General features: G+C 31.8%; 1 protein-coding gene across 2 annotated transcripts; it reads right to left on the reverse strand.

Moving 5' to 3' along the window:
- Nucleotides 1-87: 87 nt before the first annotated feature.
- On the reverse strand, nt 88-12,206 carry RFC1 (replication factor C1). 2 transcript variants are annotated; one of them, XM_085669455.1, is made up of 22 exons: nt 12,078-12,206; nt 11,816-11,929; nt 10,891-11,343; nt 10,739-10,806; nt 10,487-10,562; nt 10,351-10,412; nt 10,112-10,260; nt 9,806-9,936; nt 9,514-9,702; nt 9,300-9,421; nt 9,018-9,225; nt 5,386-5,439; nt 5,034-5,203; nt 4,216-4,306; nt 3,658-3,839; nt 3,521-3,560; nt 1,676-1,800; nt 1,253-1,325; nt 1,059-1,151; nt 729-975; nt 589-645; nt 88-504 (listed from the first exon to the last, which is right to left on the reverse strand). In XM_085669455.1, exons 1-22 carry the CDS (start codon nt 12,078-12,080, stop codon nt 377-379), a joined length of 2,835 nt encoding a protein of 944 aa, XP_085525581.1. In that variant the 5' UTR covers nt 12,081-12,206; the 3' UTR covers nt 88-376. The 2 variants fall into 2 exon arrangements, with proteins under 2 accessions (XP_085525581.1, XP_027910745.1); XM_028054944.2 differs by having other exon boundaries at nt 589-648.
- Nucleotides 12,207-18,250: the final 6,044 nt, after the last annotated feature.

Consider the following 18,250-nt stretch of genomic DNA (forward strand, 5'->3'; position numbering starts at 1 on the left):
GGAGGCAAAAATTGATGAAGTTTGCATAATTTACAGTGAACTCATTCAATTTTCTCTGCTTCGAGTACTTAATATCGCTCATCCAGGTAAAACATCATTTCGGCATTCATGTCCTTGCAGAAGAATATCACGGAAGAAAAGAGTAACAGCTCAATCCAGAAATAAAAGTTTCATAATAACTTCTAACGTAGACAGACAGAAATCATCTACATTCCAAAAACGTGGGCCACCCTAAGTAATCAATCCATGTCCTACTTGGAAAATTCACTAGAACTCAAACCTAAAACTTATGAAGCCTGAACATCAATTAGATGAAGAGCAGGGTTCTATACAAATCCAGCTAGTGGCTCGACAGAAAGGCACAATGTTTAATATTTCACCTTTTTCTTTTTGGAGCTTGAGCAGCCTTCTTCCCAGATGCAGAAGCACCTTTACCTCTACCACCTGATGCCTTCTTGGAACTCGATTTACCCGTTCCCTTCAGTTCCAACTCTACTTGCATGGCTACATGAATCAAGATGTATAAATCATAAATCACCTAAAACTCCAATAAAGAAAAACCTGCAATGGCACATGACCAGCACCTACCTTTTGAATTCAAGCTTTGAAGTTCTGATTGCAGCTTCTCACCCTTGGTGATGCCGCCTTCTAATGCATCACAAGAACAAAAATTGTCAAAAGCAATCAATTAATATTGAAAGAATAACAATGAAAACCAAATAACTTACCCAACTCTTCTGTATCAGAGGTGTTCTCTTCTTCACTCTCGTCCAAGGTGGCATCTTCACCCTTTTCGCCTCCTTCCTCGGCTGGTTCAAGTATAGCAGCAATCCGCTTCTTAGGGGCCTTCTTTATACCAGGAAGTGTGATTTGGTCGGCAATTCGAACCACCCGAGATTTGCTTTGCTCTTTGTAGGCTTTTGTCAAAGCTGACTTAACGGCAGGCTGTATGCCATCTAGTGGATTAGGCTGACCCTGATGCATGTAAAATCCAAACATTAACCCGAGGTTGATAGTAGTTTGTAGTATAAAGAAAAACATCAAATATATTTAAGAACCTTGAATTTTGATAACTCTACTATAGTATCAAAATCTTCCTGACTGATAGAGTACGTATTCATGAATTCCACAACTTGTTGAACCGCTTCAGCCTGGTCATTTTTCCGAAAGAGCTAGTTAATATAATATGTTCAGCATTTCAGCTTAAAACATTTGGAATATTTAAAATTAAAGAAACACATTTACTTCCAACCTTAGGCAGGGTTCGTAGGGGTTCAGTCAATCGTTTAAGAATAAGAGTAAGGTATTCCATGCGAATGGTATCCCTGCAACCATTTAGTGAAGCATGATTATAATCAGTTTACTAGAAACTGTAGTAATGGAGATCACTGGAGATGTAACTTTCGAGACCTAATAGATAAGACCACATACAAGACCAAATTATATCCTAGATTTGTACATATAAAACGGAAGCACCAAAACTAAGATTGGCATAATATTCAAAAATATAAAAATGATGACACAATTTCACCGGATTTGATCTGCACTTTATTTCTCTCCAAAATCATCAAGGTTTACAAATTTGCGTGTATTGACAGAAGCATTTAGAAAGTAACCAGGTGAGAATAAACTCACAAAAAGCGAACTGAAGGTAAAATATTGAATTCATATTTACCTTCCTGAGCTAGATTCACGAGAAGCAAGAATATGAACATGAAGATCGTCCAAAAGCCTATAGTTTTTGCCCATTGTCGAGTTTTTCCCAAGCCACCCACCAAACCGGTTGAAATTGCGTTCTCCCTGCAGATATAATACGAGTTATTATACAGACGTACAAGCAAAAACAGATGAGTTCAATGAAAAGAGCAGTATAAAAAGAGACCCACAAAAGCGCACCATGAATAGAGATAACCAAAACGGGTCAACCAATTTACCCCGCCAAAATGGGTTGGGTGGACTGAACCCAACAACCCGGCAAAACAACCAATGCAACTCAATCCACCATGTCAACAATGGACTGGGATGACTTGCTAAGGCTGATTCTTTTTAATTTGTAATTCTAAAAGTGAGGTATTAGGATTATATCATCACTGATTTGTGTTTGCACGTTATGATTTATGATAATGTATATTAGTAGTTTGAATTTTTTTCATTTTTTATGTTTATATTTATTAAGTGATTAACTTGTGCAGTATCTTTTCTTAACCTACTTTAATTATTTCAATTTCTTTTTTTAAAATTTTATTAAACTAACCAGCCTGTTATGGAATTTCCAAACACTGAGGTTGGGTGGACACATTTTGACACCCTTAACCATAACTATAGTTTATGATGTAAAATCATCCTTGACTCCACTTAAATGTTTATTAGCTAAAGATATTGCAGAATGGAAAACAGTTTAACATCTTTAAGTATCTAAATAGGAGAATGCAATGAAACCAAGTCAAAAGCCAAGCATACATGAGATGAATATACGGACATATTATACTTGTAAATTTAAGAATAATGTTCAACTTTTTCGAGGAGAGACCTAGAGGAGATTGGAAACGAACAAGGCATGAGCAAACCTAAACCCATATAAAGAACCATGACACTACCTCCAACCTAAAATCTTAATGCAATAGTTTTGTGGGTCTTTTCTCCTTACATGTTGTTATTCTTGTATATTTTTTCCTGATGTGAAACTCCAACACACACTTGACTTTAACGAACTCCCCCTCAAGTGTCTCTTTGACATTGGTTAGACTCTCCTTCACGAAAGTATTCTTCACCCAAGCCATGTTGGTACACATTTGAGCTATACTCACTAAGATCAACAACTTTGATACCACTTTGTTTTCAGTTTTTTTAGGGAATAGTAGGCAAATTTAAGACATATAAGTCATGAGTAAACCCATATATAGAACCATGACATCCTTTTCAACTTAAAACCTTAAGACAATAAGTTTGTGGGTTTTTCCTTCTTATATGTTATTCTTCTTGAATACTTCTATCCAATGTGGGACTCGCTCACACCAGACTCCAACAAATAATGTATGCAAGATATTTTCCTATACCCTTAATTGTCAATCTTGGATATGTAGTGACTAACTGAAAAAACTACAATAGCACGACGGCCACCATTGAGATATTTCTTTCATAGAAATCACACTGAAGCGCTCAACAAGAGAAAAAGTAAACGTTGTAAATCAGATCTAAAACTGCAGAATATAGAAGACTGAAGTGAAAGATGGGTTTCGCTGGAGATGGGTGCCTCTGTCACTCTGTTAGCATAGAAGGAAGGGACTCTGGTGTCTAGTTTTCAAAGGTCCGTAATTTAACTTTGTCCTCACTATAACAACCCTTCTTTATGGGCCAAAAAACTTAAAACAGCTGACACGTGAATGAAAAATGAACTCATATCATGTACTGTCACTGCTGAATGTGCCATTGATAACTATGTTTTCTCCCTGAGCCCAAAATAAAGAGGGCAGAAGGATGGTAAAGACATACTGCAACTGCCAACACAATAAACTTTTACCTGTTCAAGTATTTCTCTTTGCCCATGCAACAATGATGCACTGAAACAGACAAAGATGAAAAAGTGAATGGATAAACAACTAGATAGAGCAAAATCCAAAAGAAAATTGTTATTTTCCGTATCAGTTACAAACATACGGAATTATGCATGTTGCTGTACAACTAGCTTGAGAGAGCTGCCACTGTCGATATCTGCGAATCTGAACATTCACTATATCCCCATCAGCAATAGATTCAGCAGCACGGGCAATCAGGTTCATGCGTTTTATCCCATTGTCATCCTTACCAGTCGAGCTTGGTCTATAATTAATATAATTTTCCTGCAATGCATAATGCCATAAAGAATAGTTATACAAGGAATATTTGAAACACAAGCCATGTTTGCAGCACTCAAGAATAAAATTGTGCATGGATCAATTTAACCTAGGGCAGGTTTCAGATACATTTTCAAGATAGTGAATTCTAACACATAATTGGTATAGCAACTGATATTGAAATCTAAAACCATACCAATTTTATACAAGACATTCTACAATATTGTTCATACAAATGTACACGTGAAATCAAATTTGAATGAGGTTAATGTAAGAAGTGTTATCCAAGCCATTGTCCACCAACTTCTTCAGGCTGTTGGTCTTCAAAGATAATAATTTAAACAAGCAAAATTGATAAAATAATGAAAATGAATTACGAAACCTGAATAAGAAGAGGAACAAGATCAGGATCACTCATGCTAAGATTTATCCTCTCATCCATTTTCAACTTCCCAGCATTAAAACCAAAAAGCCTACAAGAAAAGAGATGTCATGAAATTGAATTTGGCCACAATCTTCCGAGCAGTTAATCCTTCAGATTTCAATGAAATCATAGCCATGCAGAGCGCCTCCACCCCCCCCCACCCTCCCAATGGATCATTGATGAAACGGCAAACATTCACAGAACTACAGCTCATAAAGTATAAACATTATAAATGTCATCACATTCACACTTGTATCAAAGCAGAATAGCGAAAAAATACATAATAACTAGCAAATCAACACTTGAAATGAATGTATGGATCCTCAAATTGATTAATTGAAATTCGAAAATTAAATCATTGTCAATAATAACAACTGTTAGCTGGAACAAAAAAAAAAAATAATTAAGAGAATCACATTCATTAAAGAACAACTTTTATAGAATAAAATGCATTTGTTTGCCAAAGACCATATCAACTTAGTTCACACCCTAAACATATTATTTCTTAACCCCTCAGAAAACCAATTGAAAGTCCATACAGCCTCCACTCAAGTACCGTTATTCCTTTGCATGCTATCGTACAATATTTCTCAGAGAAAAATCTACCTTTAAATAAGTTCATATTTTATTCCAAGCCTATTTCAGGGGGAATAAAATATTGTTTTAGTCCATTAAGAAGGCTCATTGAAATTCTAATGCTACGAACGAAGGCATGAGATATTCAACAGTATATAATGAGTTTAAAGAGTAGTACAGAGATAAAATATATATTATACTTATCAACAGCCGTGAATGGTGAAATGTCTTCATCCTTTGCATTGGTAAGAAAGCGTTGTCTAATGTCATCATAATTGATAGTTGACATAGAGAGGCTCATATACTGTAACTGATTTACTGCCATCCGCATATCTCCATTAACTCTTTCTGCCAGTTCCTCAAGAGCAATCTTAAACAATCATGGTGAACAATTTAAGAAAATAGGTCAGTCAATGCAAAGAAAATATTTTATAATTTGAGGTGGACATAAATGATTGGAAGTAATTTTGAACCCTCAAAGTCCACACAATTAATCAAAAATAAAAATCTTCACAAAACAAGATGGAACTTCGTAAGTCATAAAGAAATCACCTCATTGACTTGAAGCCCTTCAGACTTTGCAACATCCATCAACCTCTTCGCCATCTGACAGGAATAAAATATTAAGTTCAAAACTCTCAGTCCTCAGCATAATTGGTTTTTTAACATGCAAAGGAAACTAACAAACTTAAGAAAGTAATGCTACATGTTGCCGAATAGACCTGCATTTTAGGCTATGCAGACTACATATAGAAACTAAAATAATCTAATTCCCAAATGCAATGAAGCACATATCACTTAACAATAATAATCACTTTTATGATCTAGAACATGGTCATAAAATTGCACGAGTTAAAGATCCCAACTCCTCATTAAGTTAATTAGGTCGCAGACTAGGTAGAATTGTGGTGGACTCAAGTAAAACTTAACCAAACTCGCAAGTTTGTGATCAAGTTGGCAAGACTATTTGTTCTTTTTCTTTTAAGTGAAACAAATCAAGTTGTGTTGTTTTGGCTTACAAAAAAAGAAGAAAAAGCAATTAATGTTTTGTTCATATTTCTCTCTCCCTTTCTCTTGTTTTTTGTTGTAGATTGCATCAATTGTCTTATGGTGGAAGTCAGGTGGACAAAGTAACAATAAAATCATGATACTTACGCTCTTACGTAAAAAAAAAAAAAAAAAACGTTGTGGACAAAGTAACAATAAAATCATAACACTTGGATTGTTACACTCTTGAGTAAAAAAAAAAAAAGTAATACCCAGTCTATTAGTTATATCTTTTGGCCTAGTAATAAACATTGGATCCAACACTTAACCATTCATGACCGTACTTCTAAGGTTCGTTGCAAGATTTTGGGCAGTTGAAGGTTGCCATCATGGTTATCCAACAATGGTTTGTTCTTCTCCCTGCCTTGTTGTGGGATTGCATAAAGTTTGGAAATTGCACCAACTTTAATTTAAGGAAGACATTGTAGCATTTGAACTGAAATTTGCACAACTATTGAACTTAATCTCTCCTTGCATTATTGAACAGAAACTAAAATTCCTTATTTTATATTTACCTTTTATACTCTGAATTTACTAATTCTGCAATTCCTATATTGTTAGTACCATCTTATAATCTAATATACCTAGGAGTGTATAAAAATTCAGCAAAAGGAAAGGGGAGTGCCTCTCAATTGTTAAAAGTAGAAGTAAGATGGTACATATTAGGTGGAAACACAAGATAGATATTTAATGATAGATGACGTAAGTGGGAGTCATAGTATGGAATCCTTATGTCTTAAGCACAACAAAGGAACATGTTACATATATATGGATATATATATATATATATATATATATATATATATCATGTGCATTGCATTAAATAGAGATGGGCCTACATCCATATGGTAAAATACATCTAACGCTCCCCCTTAAGTTGGAGGAGTGATAAGGAGGGTGGAAGAGGTTGTAGGTTCAACTCTAACCGGAATTACCACACTAACTGGAAAGATGTTAGGATGAGTGACCATGAGGTAGTTCAATTTCCAAACTACTCTCATGCACCTACCTTTCAGGATATGAAAGTGGCTCCCACTAACTTGGTAGAAGTTTAGTGTTCGGATCCATAGATGTCAAGGGGCTTGGAATTTGTTAGCCTAGCCTTCTTTAAAACTTCAATAGGTTCTTTATGTGAGATTTAACAATTCCAATTTCGAAACATGCTACCTTAGTTCCCAATAAGTATTTAAGTTTGTCAAGGTCTTTTGTTTGAAATTGTGACAAAAGTGGTCATTCATAAGTATACACTGCCAGGTAGATACACCCAACCCCTAAACAATTAAAAAACACAAATGACCCGTCTCTCTTTGAGTCATACCAAGTTGTTGCACTATTGCACTTATTCTACCAAACCATGCCTTACGAGACTATTTAAGACAATATAAAGATTTGTGGAGATGACATACCAAGTTTAAACATTCTCCCTAGGTAACAAAACTAGACAATGACCAGTCTCTCTTTGAGTCATACCAAGTTGTTGCACTATTGCACTTATTCTACCAAACCATGCCTTACGAGACTATTTAAGACCATATAAAGATTTGTGGAGATGACATACCAAGTTTAAACATTCTCCCTAGGTAACAAAACTAGACAATGACCAATCTCTCTTCGAGTCATACCAAGTTGTTGCACTAATGCACTTATTCTACCAAATCATGCCTTACGAGACCATTTAAGACCATTTAAAGATTTGTGGAAATGACATACCAAGTTTAAACATTCTCCCTAGGTAACAAAACTAGACGGTTGCTCCATATAACCATGTACAAAGGCATTTCTGACATCAAATTGATGGCTTCTTCTACTAGTGCTTGGTGTAAATCCTCTATCTTCTACCATGTCAATCTCACTCCCCATTGACAAGTTAGATGGAAATATTTATAACATCTCAGTCTCTAAGCTTTAGCTCAAGGAACAGGATTATGTTAATCATCTCACACAAACAACATACTAAATTGATGGAAAAGATCACCCTCACTAGTTGAAAGTTTATGCCCAAGTTTGTAGAGTTCTTAAGTCAACAATTTAGTCTTCCCTGAAGGAGATATTCCTCACCAATGTCACATGTTAGGGTTTGGGAATAGCCCCATTTGTTGTACACAAATGATACTCAATGCCTCTATCTTGTAAGAATCATCAACCCTAGATGTCTTGATAGCCCCACTGTTGATTAGATGGGTAAAGTTCATAGTCTTCTACACAACATCATTGAACTATTCTCTCATATTGCCACTCCTGCATAGGAACTAGAGAAACGTCAAATATTTATGTTGATGTCCCTGTATGGGCTTCTTGACGATTACTATTCAAATTATGTAGTCTCTAACCATGCCCACATTGAACTTTCTTTGGTCCACCCTATTGCGTGTGTTGTGCAAGTTATCCCTTAATATACCTCCTTTTTTGTCCCCTTGTTGATACGTTTACATTAGCATCCCAACATGATGATCATAATTGTTCTCTCAAAGCAGATAAAGGTTGTCCCATGTGGGATCTCCAACAAATGATAGGAAGTTATATGATGGAATTCTTGTTTGTCAAAAGCACATCAAAGAAACATAATATGTGTGTGTGTGTATATATATATATATATATATATATATATATATATATAGTAGAGTACATCAAACAAATGTTATTGCTAGACTTGTTATGAATTTGTGTTACTTCGCATCGTTTGAGCTTATTTAATGGTAATGAACTACTGACTTGTTAACTTAATAGAGGATTACTATTTTGCCTTATTATGAAATTAAAATGTTCAACCATTATATTAGTTATAAATATTTTGACAATCTTTTAAATGAGGTAAACTCTCATGAGTCTATGAACCTCACAGGTTTATGTAAACTTTGAAGTTTGGCAATCTTGATATAGAGAAATAACTCAGTATTCAGATCATACACCCCATCTATGTCATTGAGGGGAAAGAAATAAAACAGGATAACCAGTAACAAACTATTTGCCAAAAATAACAACTGACTGTCATCATTTCCCTCCCAAAAACAATTAAAGTAGCTCCACAATTCAGGCAAGGTATGTAACATTTAAAAGAGTTATATTTGGCTGGAGGTACTTCATTTAGCATCACCCAATATTAACTAAATATTTTTTATTGATAAACACAGAAAGACCTGCTGCTTTGTAGGCTTCCGAAAACTTAGAAGCAAACAGTAGTTCACAAGGCTTTTAAGTTTCTGGCTGTAACGGTCATTGCAAATGCAGATAATAGGAATTTTCGATATCTTGATGGAAGCAATAAGATCAGCAACACCACCCCTATCACCAGCTGACATCCCATCAACCTCATCCATAATGAGCACAGATTTGGAAAGCTTGGACCTGAAATTTATAATTAAAACGATTTAACAAGGTGCATTATGGACTCAACTTACATGTTATGATGAGAGATCAACCGTTCCATATTAGCACCAATAGACTCATTGGTTACAAGCTCCTTAACAGAATTTGTCTTGCTTCCACTAATTCCTTTCTCAATTTTGTTATCAGCTTTTCCACGGCTATCACTAGCATTAACCTTCAATAATGAATGTATGGACACAGGTGAGAGAAATTACATGGCAAAATAGATTTTTCCAATTATACGAATTTACCAAGAAATATTGCAACCTCTATGGCTTGGAAACCAAGCTCCTGACAGACCAACTTTGCTGAAGTTGTTTTCCCTATACCAGGGGTTCCACTTAACAAGACAGCTTTTTTCAAACCAGAGTCATTTTGCTTTTTACCCTTTTTTTTGTTACCAGTGTCCAAAAATTGTTCATGCCAAGCTTTCAACCAGTTACGTAGTTGAACAATCTGTACATTACATTTAAGGAAGTGAAAACTGATTATTCAAGTTCAGGTATATATTAGAACAAAATATAACCACTAAATATGCCAATGAAGACTAGTGATATACAAGTGACTGGTTCCCTATGACATCCTTTGGATCTTTAGGTCGATATTTCTCTGTCCACATCACAGAAGATTGAACAGTAGTAGCAGCCTTTGGCTTAGCTTGCTTAGCAGGTGAGCGTGAAGACAGAGGGACTGCATTTGTTCATAAGGAATGCAACTCAGAACGTAAACAAACAAATACCCTTTAAGAAGTTAATTTTAACCTGCTGCTAATTCATGAATATAAAAAAAAAAATGATAATTAAAAAAAGGACAATCAAACGATGCAGAAAATAGAAGCAGTAAGCATAAACTTATTAGGGCTTACCCTTTACTTGCGATTTTGGAGAAACTTTTGACGGGGATGCTACTGCACCAGCCTTATTCACAGGTTTCTTTTCTGCCTGTGAAGGAGCTTTTGCAGGTTTTGATGCACGAATCATATCAAACAATCCATCCTCCGTGAGAAAGGAAGTCCTATATAGAAATATAAAACATAGGTCGTATTACGATGTTATCAGAAACTGTTTTAAATGCTTTGTAACAGCATAAAATAAGAATGCTAACCCTAGCTCTTTGGCCTTTTCAGACTTCCGCCCCCCAATGTCTTCATCGCATAGCAAATAATTCTGCAAACAGAGGCTGCTAATCACATACTGATTATAAAATTAAAACACACGTGAATTAGAAACCCTTATCCAACCGTTTTCTTGCTGACTGATCCGGTGACTCGACCACCATGGCGTTTAATCAAATCTTCAGCTTCTTCACGTTCCAAACTGTAAATGTGCAGAACAAAAAATATATAACGACACAAACTTTCAAAAATAGAAAGAGAAACAATATTAAAACCAATAGGGGAGGATAAAAGATGAGCAATGAATAAACCAAGTTCTGAACAAGCAAGTCAAGGAAAATATGACAAGGCTACGAAAAAAATTTAGAATTCAATTACCTGTCCAGTGTTCCACTAATCACAAAAGTCAAGCCAGCTAAACAGTTAGGAGCACCTTCAGGGACTTCCTGACACACAAAGGAAGTCTCAATTCATTGACAAAAATTCAAAAAAAAAAAATCAAAAGATTCAAATGCTTGATAAATCTGAACCTTTTCTCCTTTGTGTGGGGGATCTTTTCTTTCTCCAAAATTCATGAATCCACCTCTACCACCTCCTCTACCTCTCCCACCACTTGATCGCCCAGCTGCTCCCCTTCCACCACCACCCCTTCCAGCAGATTTAACAGCAGACACAGCATCTTTGTCATCTTCGTCACTTTCTTCCAAAACTGCAGGTTTTTGGGGAATTCCCCTACCTGATTCACTCTTCAATTTTTTTGTCGGAGTGGCCTCAGCTAATTTCTTTTTATTGGTGGGCAAGACAGAATCATCTCCAACATCTTCATGAATTTTCTTAGGCTGTGGTATATCTTCACTGTCCTTCACATTCTTTCTTTTAGCAGGTAACTCCTGCGTTTCTTTCTCATCTTTCACCTTTTGCTTGTTTGTGTTAAAATATTTGCTAGTTACCCTCCTCCCTGAGCTTTCTTGACCTCCAGCCACCTGCAAGAAGAGTAAAAATCATTTTCCCTTTTCCGTTCAACATTTTTTTATACATTCAAATACTCTATCATCCCAATTGATAATAATTAATTCCCTGATATGCCAAGCACTTGATGAAACCTACAAGAATATTCAGCAGAAAAAGATAGAAACACGAGAAAAAACAAAGCAACAACATAAAAAAGTTTGCTTTTATCCATTACTTATACAAGCAAACAAACCCGCAACAAAAAAAAAAAAGGTATCCCAAAACGATATTGTTGTTCTGAGGGCAATGTCAGAACCAAATTTTCGCATTCTTCAAATTCCATTATTTTTTTTCCATGCATGCCCCCATTTCCATTAAACCATTGGAAACAGAAACTAAACCTACACTCTAACTTCAAAACTCACAAGAATATCTGCATTTAAAAATGGGAAAAAAAAACAAAAATAAATAAAATAAAACATACAGCACCAGCAGCACACTCACATTTTTATCAGACTGGGGTTTATCCGAAGAAGGCTTGGATTGATTGGAAGGCTTGGAGGGAGCGGCATTGTTGCCCTTGTCATGTGATTTCATGAACCACTTCCTTATATCACTCTGCAATTCGACAGAGACAAAAAAAAAAAGAAAAAAAAAATAAGGTAACGAATTTCAAGGTGCGGAGAAAGATAATCGAAACGAAAAATAATGGTTTTTAAGAGGCGATGAGAAGAGAAAGAGAGAGAAAATAAGAACCCTAACTTACCATCTCTGCTTAGGGCGGGAGAACAGAAAGTTTGCACCACCTGAATCCAGACTCTGTGTTGTGACTTCACTGCAAAACAGCAATATTATTATTTATTTATTATCTTAAAAACAACTTCAGCTTATTTTGAAATGAAGACTTGAAAATCCATAAATATAAAATATAAATTTTAATTCAAACCAGAGAAATCAAGTAAAAGTTACTAGAAAAAATATTATTAACTTTCCTTAGTACCATTAAAAAAAAAAAAAAACAGGATCAGTATTAAAAGTATTAAATAGTATGTATGTGTTTATTTTTCATAAAAAAAAAAAACAAGTATTTGTGAAAAGTAATATTTGTTCCTCTAACATCATTATTGTTTGATATGTAAATGTAAATATTGTCCTCTAAGTTTATTATTTGATTTTCTTTCAGTGCATAATTTAAATTTAAATATATATTTAAATTTATATTAAACTATTAAAACTGTGATAATTTGAGATTTTTTGTTTTCAATATTTACGTTTAAATAAAAAATAATGCGTATTTATTTATTTCTATTTTAAAATGCGTGTTTTGACTTATTCTAAGAAAGCAAAAGTAAATGACATTTATATTTCTTTATTACTTTAGAAAAAAGTAATTGAAAGACATTACTTTAAAAAAATCATACTTTCAAATTTTTAAATATACTTAAATTATTTTAAAATGTGAAATTTAACTTAAATAATTAATTTCTTGAATAGTCGTAAATAGTTCAAATAATTCATTTAAATAGTGTCGAATAACAATTTATAAATATTTATTTGAATATATGATTAAAATATGTTGTTAAATATTTATTTGAATATATGATTAAAATATGTTGTTAAATATTTATTTTATTTAAGTTAAATGTGAAATTTAACTTAAATAATTAATTTCATTAATTTTTTTGTCGTAAAAATAATTATTTTTGAAATTAAACTTCTAGTCCCTGTTAAATGAATGAGAATATTTTTCTCTCTTCATTTTTTTTTTTTGTTGTTTTACTTATTTTTTTAGAATTTGTAAGTAAAAGTTATATTATAAAACTAAGGATCACAATGGGACGGAGACGGGTTTCACTATCTACACTTAGGGATGTTAACAGAACGGGTAGAGAGTAGTAGCTCTTCCGTATCATACCCGTTGGATAAATATAATATTTATCTTGTACCCGTACTCATATTCGTTAAGTATTCGTTATGTGGATACCCACATAATTTTTTAATATTTACGGATATCCACGCGTACCTGTGACTATTTACAAAAAAATAAAATAAATATTTAACAACATATTTTAATCGTATATTCAAATAAAATACAATACATAACATTCATAAATTTTAAACAAAGTCCAAATAATCCATTTAAATAGTGTTGAATAACAGTTTACAAAGAACTGATTTTTTTTAACTAATTGATCAAAAAAATAATTCATTCATAATCAATATGTTAATATTTTAATCATTTTTTTTATTTTTTTATTTTTATTTAAATTATAGTATAGCGAGTACGGGTATCCATTTGTACGGATACTATGATACCCGTACCCGCCCCGCTAACATGCGGGTATTAAAAATACTCGTACCAGTTACCCGTGGGTATCCATTTACAATATTCATTTTCTACCCATTGCGGGTTTTATCCGCAGATACCCACAATTTTTTTGACATCGCTATCTATACTCATCTTTTGAAAAAAAAAAGTTATCTTCATCCTCATACCCAAACAGGTATCAAATTTTTGTTCCATCCTCACACTCATAGGACAACTAGCGAGTATATACTCATACATGTACTCGTACATGTTTTTTTTACTGTTCCAATATTAATTAATTAATTTTTATAAAATAATAAAAAAATATGGTAGAGGAGACATAATATTATGAAATATTCAATATTATAATGAAGGTGTTCTTATTTTTTTCAATATCAAATATTTTTAAAAATATATATAATTATATATATTTCAAATTAAAATATCCAATAAAATTTCATAAAAGTCAAAACATTTATTAGATTTGCAAATATTAATGTTACCTAGTTCATAAAATTTAAAAATACTTTTTAAAAAACTATAAAAAAATATTTAAATTAAAAAAATATTTTAATTGTATGTTTACTTCAATTTTTTACATTCTAATGAAATCTCTTTTTGTACACTAATAAAAAGTATAATACATTGCTAACTCAAAATCATAGAAAGAATAAAGATTAAACTAATAATAATTAAAATTTAACATAAATCTTTCATCTTTTGAACTTCAATATATGTTCGATGGTGATAAAAAAATTCATAGCAATTATATTAAATTATTATATTATAGTAAATAAAATTAATGTATACAATTATAGTGATAAAGTTGCATGTATGATAATGAGTTAGTAAATAAAGACAATTATACAAAAAAAAATCAAATGAAACAATTTGGTAGACGGTTGAATGAAATTGAACGAAAGACAACAAATGTATAATTAAGAGTATGATAATATAGAAAAAAAAAACGTAAATATTTAAGAAAGCTTTTCAAATATAAACTTAGTCGAACACATAAGATGATAAAAATTGTTTTAACAGAAAAAAAATCTTCAAATAAAACAAAAATTAATAATAAAAAGGGCAAGTTTTTTAGATTACCCGGTAAATGTGAGGTTTATGTTATTGAGTTATGCAAAATTTTACAATAATTATGATCTACTATGAAATTTTACATAAAAATAGGAAAAAAAAATGACTTTTAATATTTCTCTTTGTTTATATATTTATGTAGCTGCTTTTCAGTTTTTTCCCCTTTCACCTTTCGGAGATCATTGGTTTCATTAGATAACATCATTTTTTTTACAATTCATATTGATAATAACATGCTTCATTTACCATTCAACCAAATCATTATAAAAGGAACTAAAACATGCTATCACATAATTATAATTACTCACAATTTAAAAATTTAAATTTTATTAATAAAATACTTTATAAACTTTCATAATTTTTTTCCTAAATTTGTCATTTATAGTTTTTTTTTATATCAATTGAGATATCATTAAAAAATTTACAACTTAAATTGGAACTTCATTTTTATTTTTTATGAATATTTGATGTAATGAATAATAATAAATTAATTACGAGAGATCTACCAATTTTACTTATAAATAAATATTAATTATTATATTTTATTCTTTTTAACATAAAAATTATATATATATATATATATTTAATCGGCAATTTTTAAAAATATATTTATTTAATACAATATTTAATCATTGGATTAAGAATACAAATTGAAAATAGATACATTAATATAACTAAAATTAAAAAAAAATATACATTAATTTTACTTTGACTAATAAATAATTTTTGAAACACTTAAATAGGAAATATCCATCGATATAATATATATACAGAGGTACATTAATGATAAAATTAAAAATTTGTATAAAATAATTACATGGCTATTAATTCCATAAAAACATACATATACATACATCTATATATGAAGCAAGGAGTAGTGTTTGAAAAAAAAAAGTTAAGAGAAAGAAAATGAAGGTGTCTTTGGTTTTACTCCTTCTAATCGTTGTTTCCATTGATATTGGTATGTGATATAATGTTTTGAAGTTGATTTTTGGTTTAAAATAAGTTTTTGAAGTTGAGACTAATGGCTTAACATTGAATATATTATGTATCTTTTGTGAAACAGAAAGCGATGGACCATTGAAAATGATAGAGGGAAAAGTGTGTGAAGTGAAACTATATGACTATTGTGAAAGTGATAATTGTTTGGTTGATTGTCCAAAGAAATACGGAGCAGGAGCAAGTGCTCATTGTAGCCTCACCGGTGAGTGCTTATGTGATTATCCATGCTGAGGTGTTTTTCACCTTCTTTTCCGACATTTTCTTTGATTGTGTAGGGGATTGAGTCATTAATTATACCCTTAATGTCTAATTCAAATGAAATAAAGTTATGATCTTATCGTTATATTTATTTATGTTTTTCTTCTCAATCATTTTCCAGAATTTATATATTATTTACTTCAGACAATACCCTTAAATTTTGTTGATATATATGTCAATAGACAGGTAATGTTTACTTTTGATTTTACCCATATTAATTATTATAAAAAAAATTCTTTTACTATTATTTCTCGTTGTTGTTCTCTCTATCTCAGAATAAAGAATCAATTTTTCAACCAGTTTTTAACCTTGCATACAATAAGTAACTACAAGGCAAGTAAGCATAAAAAGATCAAAACACTATAATTAAAAACTAATAAATATCTACAAGGATTCACAAGAAAATCTGAAATTGATTAAGACTACCAAATATTTTTGCAAGTCCCTATCAACGATGCCAAAAATTTGTCAAGGATTAGCGAGAATAGAATTGTGACTAATTAGGTACGGATTAGTGAGAATAGAATTGCGAGAAATTAACTATGGATTAACGAGAACAAAATTACGAAAAATTAACTACAAATTAAAGAGAACATAATTGCAAAAAACTAGCTATTGTTTGGTGAGAACGAAATTGTAACAAATAAGCTGCAAAATAGCTATAACAAAATTGCGACAAATTTCCTACGAATTACTGAGAGAAATGTTGTGACACATTAACTACAAACTAATGTGAGCAAAGTTGCAAGAAATAAGCTATAAATTAGATAGAAATTATAAAACTTTCTCACTTCAATTAGCGAGGGATTAACGACGAATTAATCATGAAATAGTGAGAAATTATATCTTGCTATACTTTGCTACCTCGATTTAGCAAAAAAAAACATTTTGTAGCAATTTGATAGTTAATCTTTCGCAAAACTTGTTAGCGAGGGATTAGCTACAGAATAACTAAGAAATATTTTGTAGCTAATATGCAAATATTTTATAGTGTTAGGTGGTGGTTTTCCTTTAGAAAGTGTACTGATTCGATGTAATAAACTCAACAAGTGTCGTTTTCACAAGGACTTTTACAAAATTTTACGATAGTCATAATTTGCCATTAAATTTTATGCAAAAAAAATGAATTTTCATATTTCCTTTTGCTTTATATATTTACGTATCTCCTTTTCAAGTTTTTCCCATTTCACCTTTGGGATATCACTAGTTTCATTAGATAACATCATTTTTTTTCAATTCATGTTGACAATAACATGGATAGTATAATGCTTCATTTACCAACTTGTTCGTCAAGTTGGTTGTCCCAAGTTCTTAGAGCGCAAAGTAGCCTAGGGACTAAGGACTGTTACTACCATACACTAGAAAGATTGTAGGAAGGTTCTCATGAGTACAAAGTGACCTTGACATCCATTTTGAGTGATCGCTTTATATGTTATCTTTTTTGAACTCAATACGTTTGAGCCAATATTGTTGTTAGTACAATTTTACATTTGTATTTTATTGTCAAAGATGTTAAGATTCTATTACTCTCTTTTCTTGCCTAATTTACATTTTGGCAATTTATTTTCATGTTCTTGCAGTATAAGATTTATGTTTAGACCAATAGTTATGCATGTAGTTTAATTTTGTTGTGTTTTCTAGTTAGAATCTTAACTTTCCTTGCAATTTAATTCAGTGAATATGCATTCTAGTTTTACCAATCTTTATGATTTCAATTTAAGTTTCTTTGTTTTCATTTGTAGTTTGAATTTTTAAAATCTCAACACACCTTTCAACATAACGAATATTCAATTTCATGATCAGATGCATAAAGTAAAATAGCGTTCTTGTGTCTTGTACACTAATTCTAGATTCTGTACATCTTATTATTTCTGTTAGAAACTATTCGACCCCAAAGTGGACATATTTTGTCAAGATGTCTTCTTGAGTGGAGAAGGAATTATTGGTCCAATCACTGAATGGTTTTGATGTGGTTCCAATCTTCAAATGCGTTGATTCTAGGTTCGTCTGTCTTGTCCATTCTATGGCATTTAATTTAGTTTTGCAGTTTAAACAATTCTAAAATCATGTAGCACAATTCTATTTTAGTGATTTCATTATATCCAGCTATGATGCTATTCATTTTACTTTAAATTTAGCTTACCATTCCCATTATATTCCATATATCATGCATTTTGTATTAGACTTCCACCTCTTAATTAGTTTCATTCATGCATTCAATTTAGTTTTTAAGTGAAAAATTCTGCACCTACTTTACTTTAAGTTTATTTTTATTTTCT

This window comes from Vigna unguiculata, chromosome 11, assembly GCF_037176805.1.
Source record: "Vigna unguiculata cultivar grain cowpea cultivar isolate G323 ecotype 2 chromosome 11, ASM3717680v1, whole genome shotgun sequence".
Lineage (NCBI taxonomy): Eukaryota > Viridiplantae > Streptophyta > Magnoliopsida > Fabales > Fabaceae > Vigna > Vigna unguiculata.

What these genes read in the sequence shown, in the direction of transcription:
- RFC1 (XM_028054944.2), bottom strand. An exon ending in ATTAGTGGAACACTGGACAG is followed by an intron (nt 10,563 to 10,738) that starts GTAATTGAATTC and finishes GCACATTTACAG; the next exon opens with TTTGGAACGTGAAGAAGCTG. An exon ending in CCATTCACGGCTGTTGATAA is followed by an intron (nt 4,307 to 5,033) that starts GTATAATATATA and finishes CTTTTCTTGTAG; the next exon opens with GCTTTTTGGTTTTAATGCTG.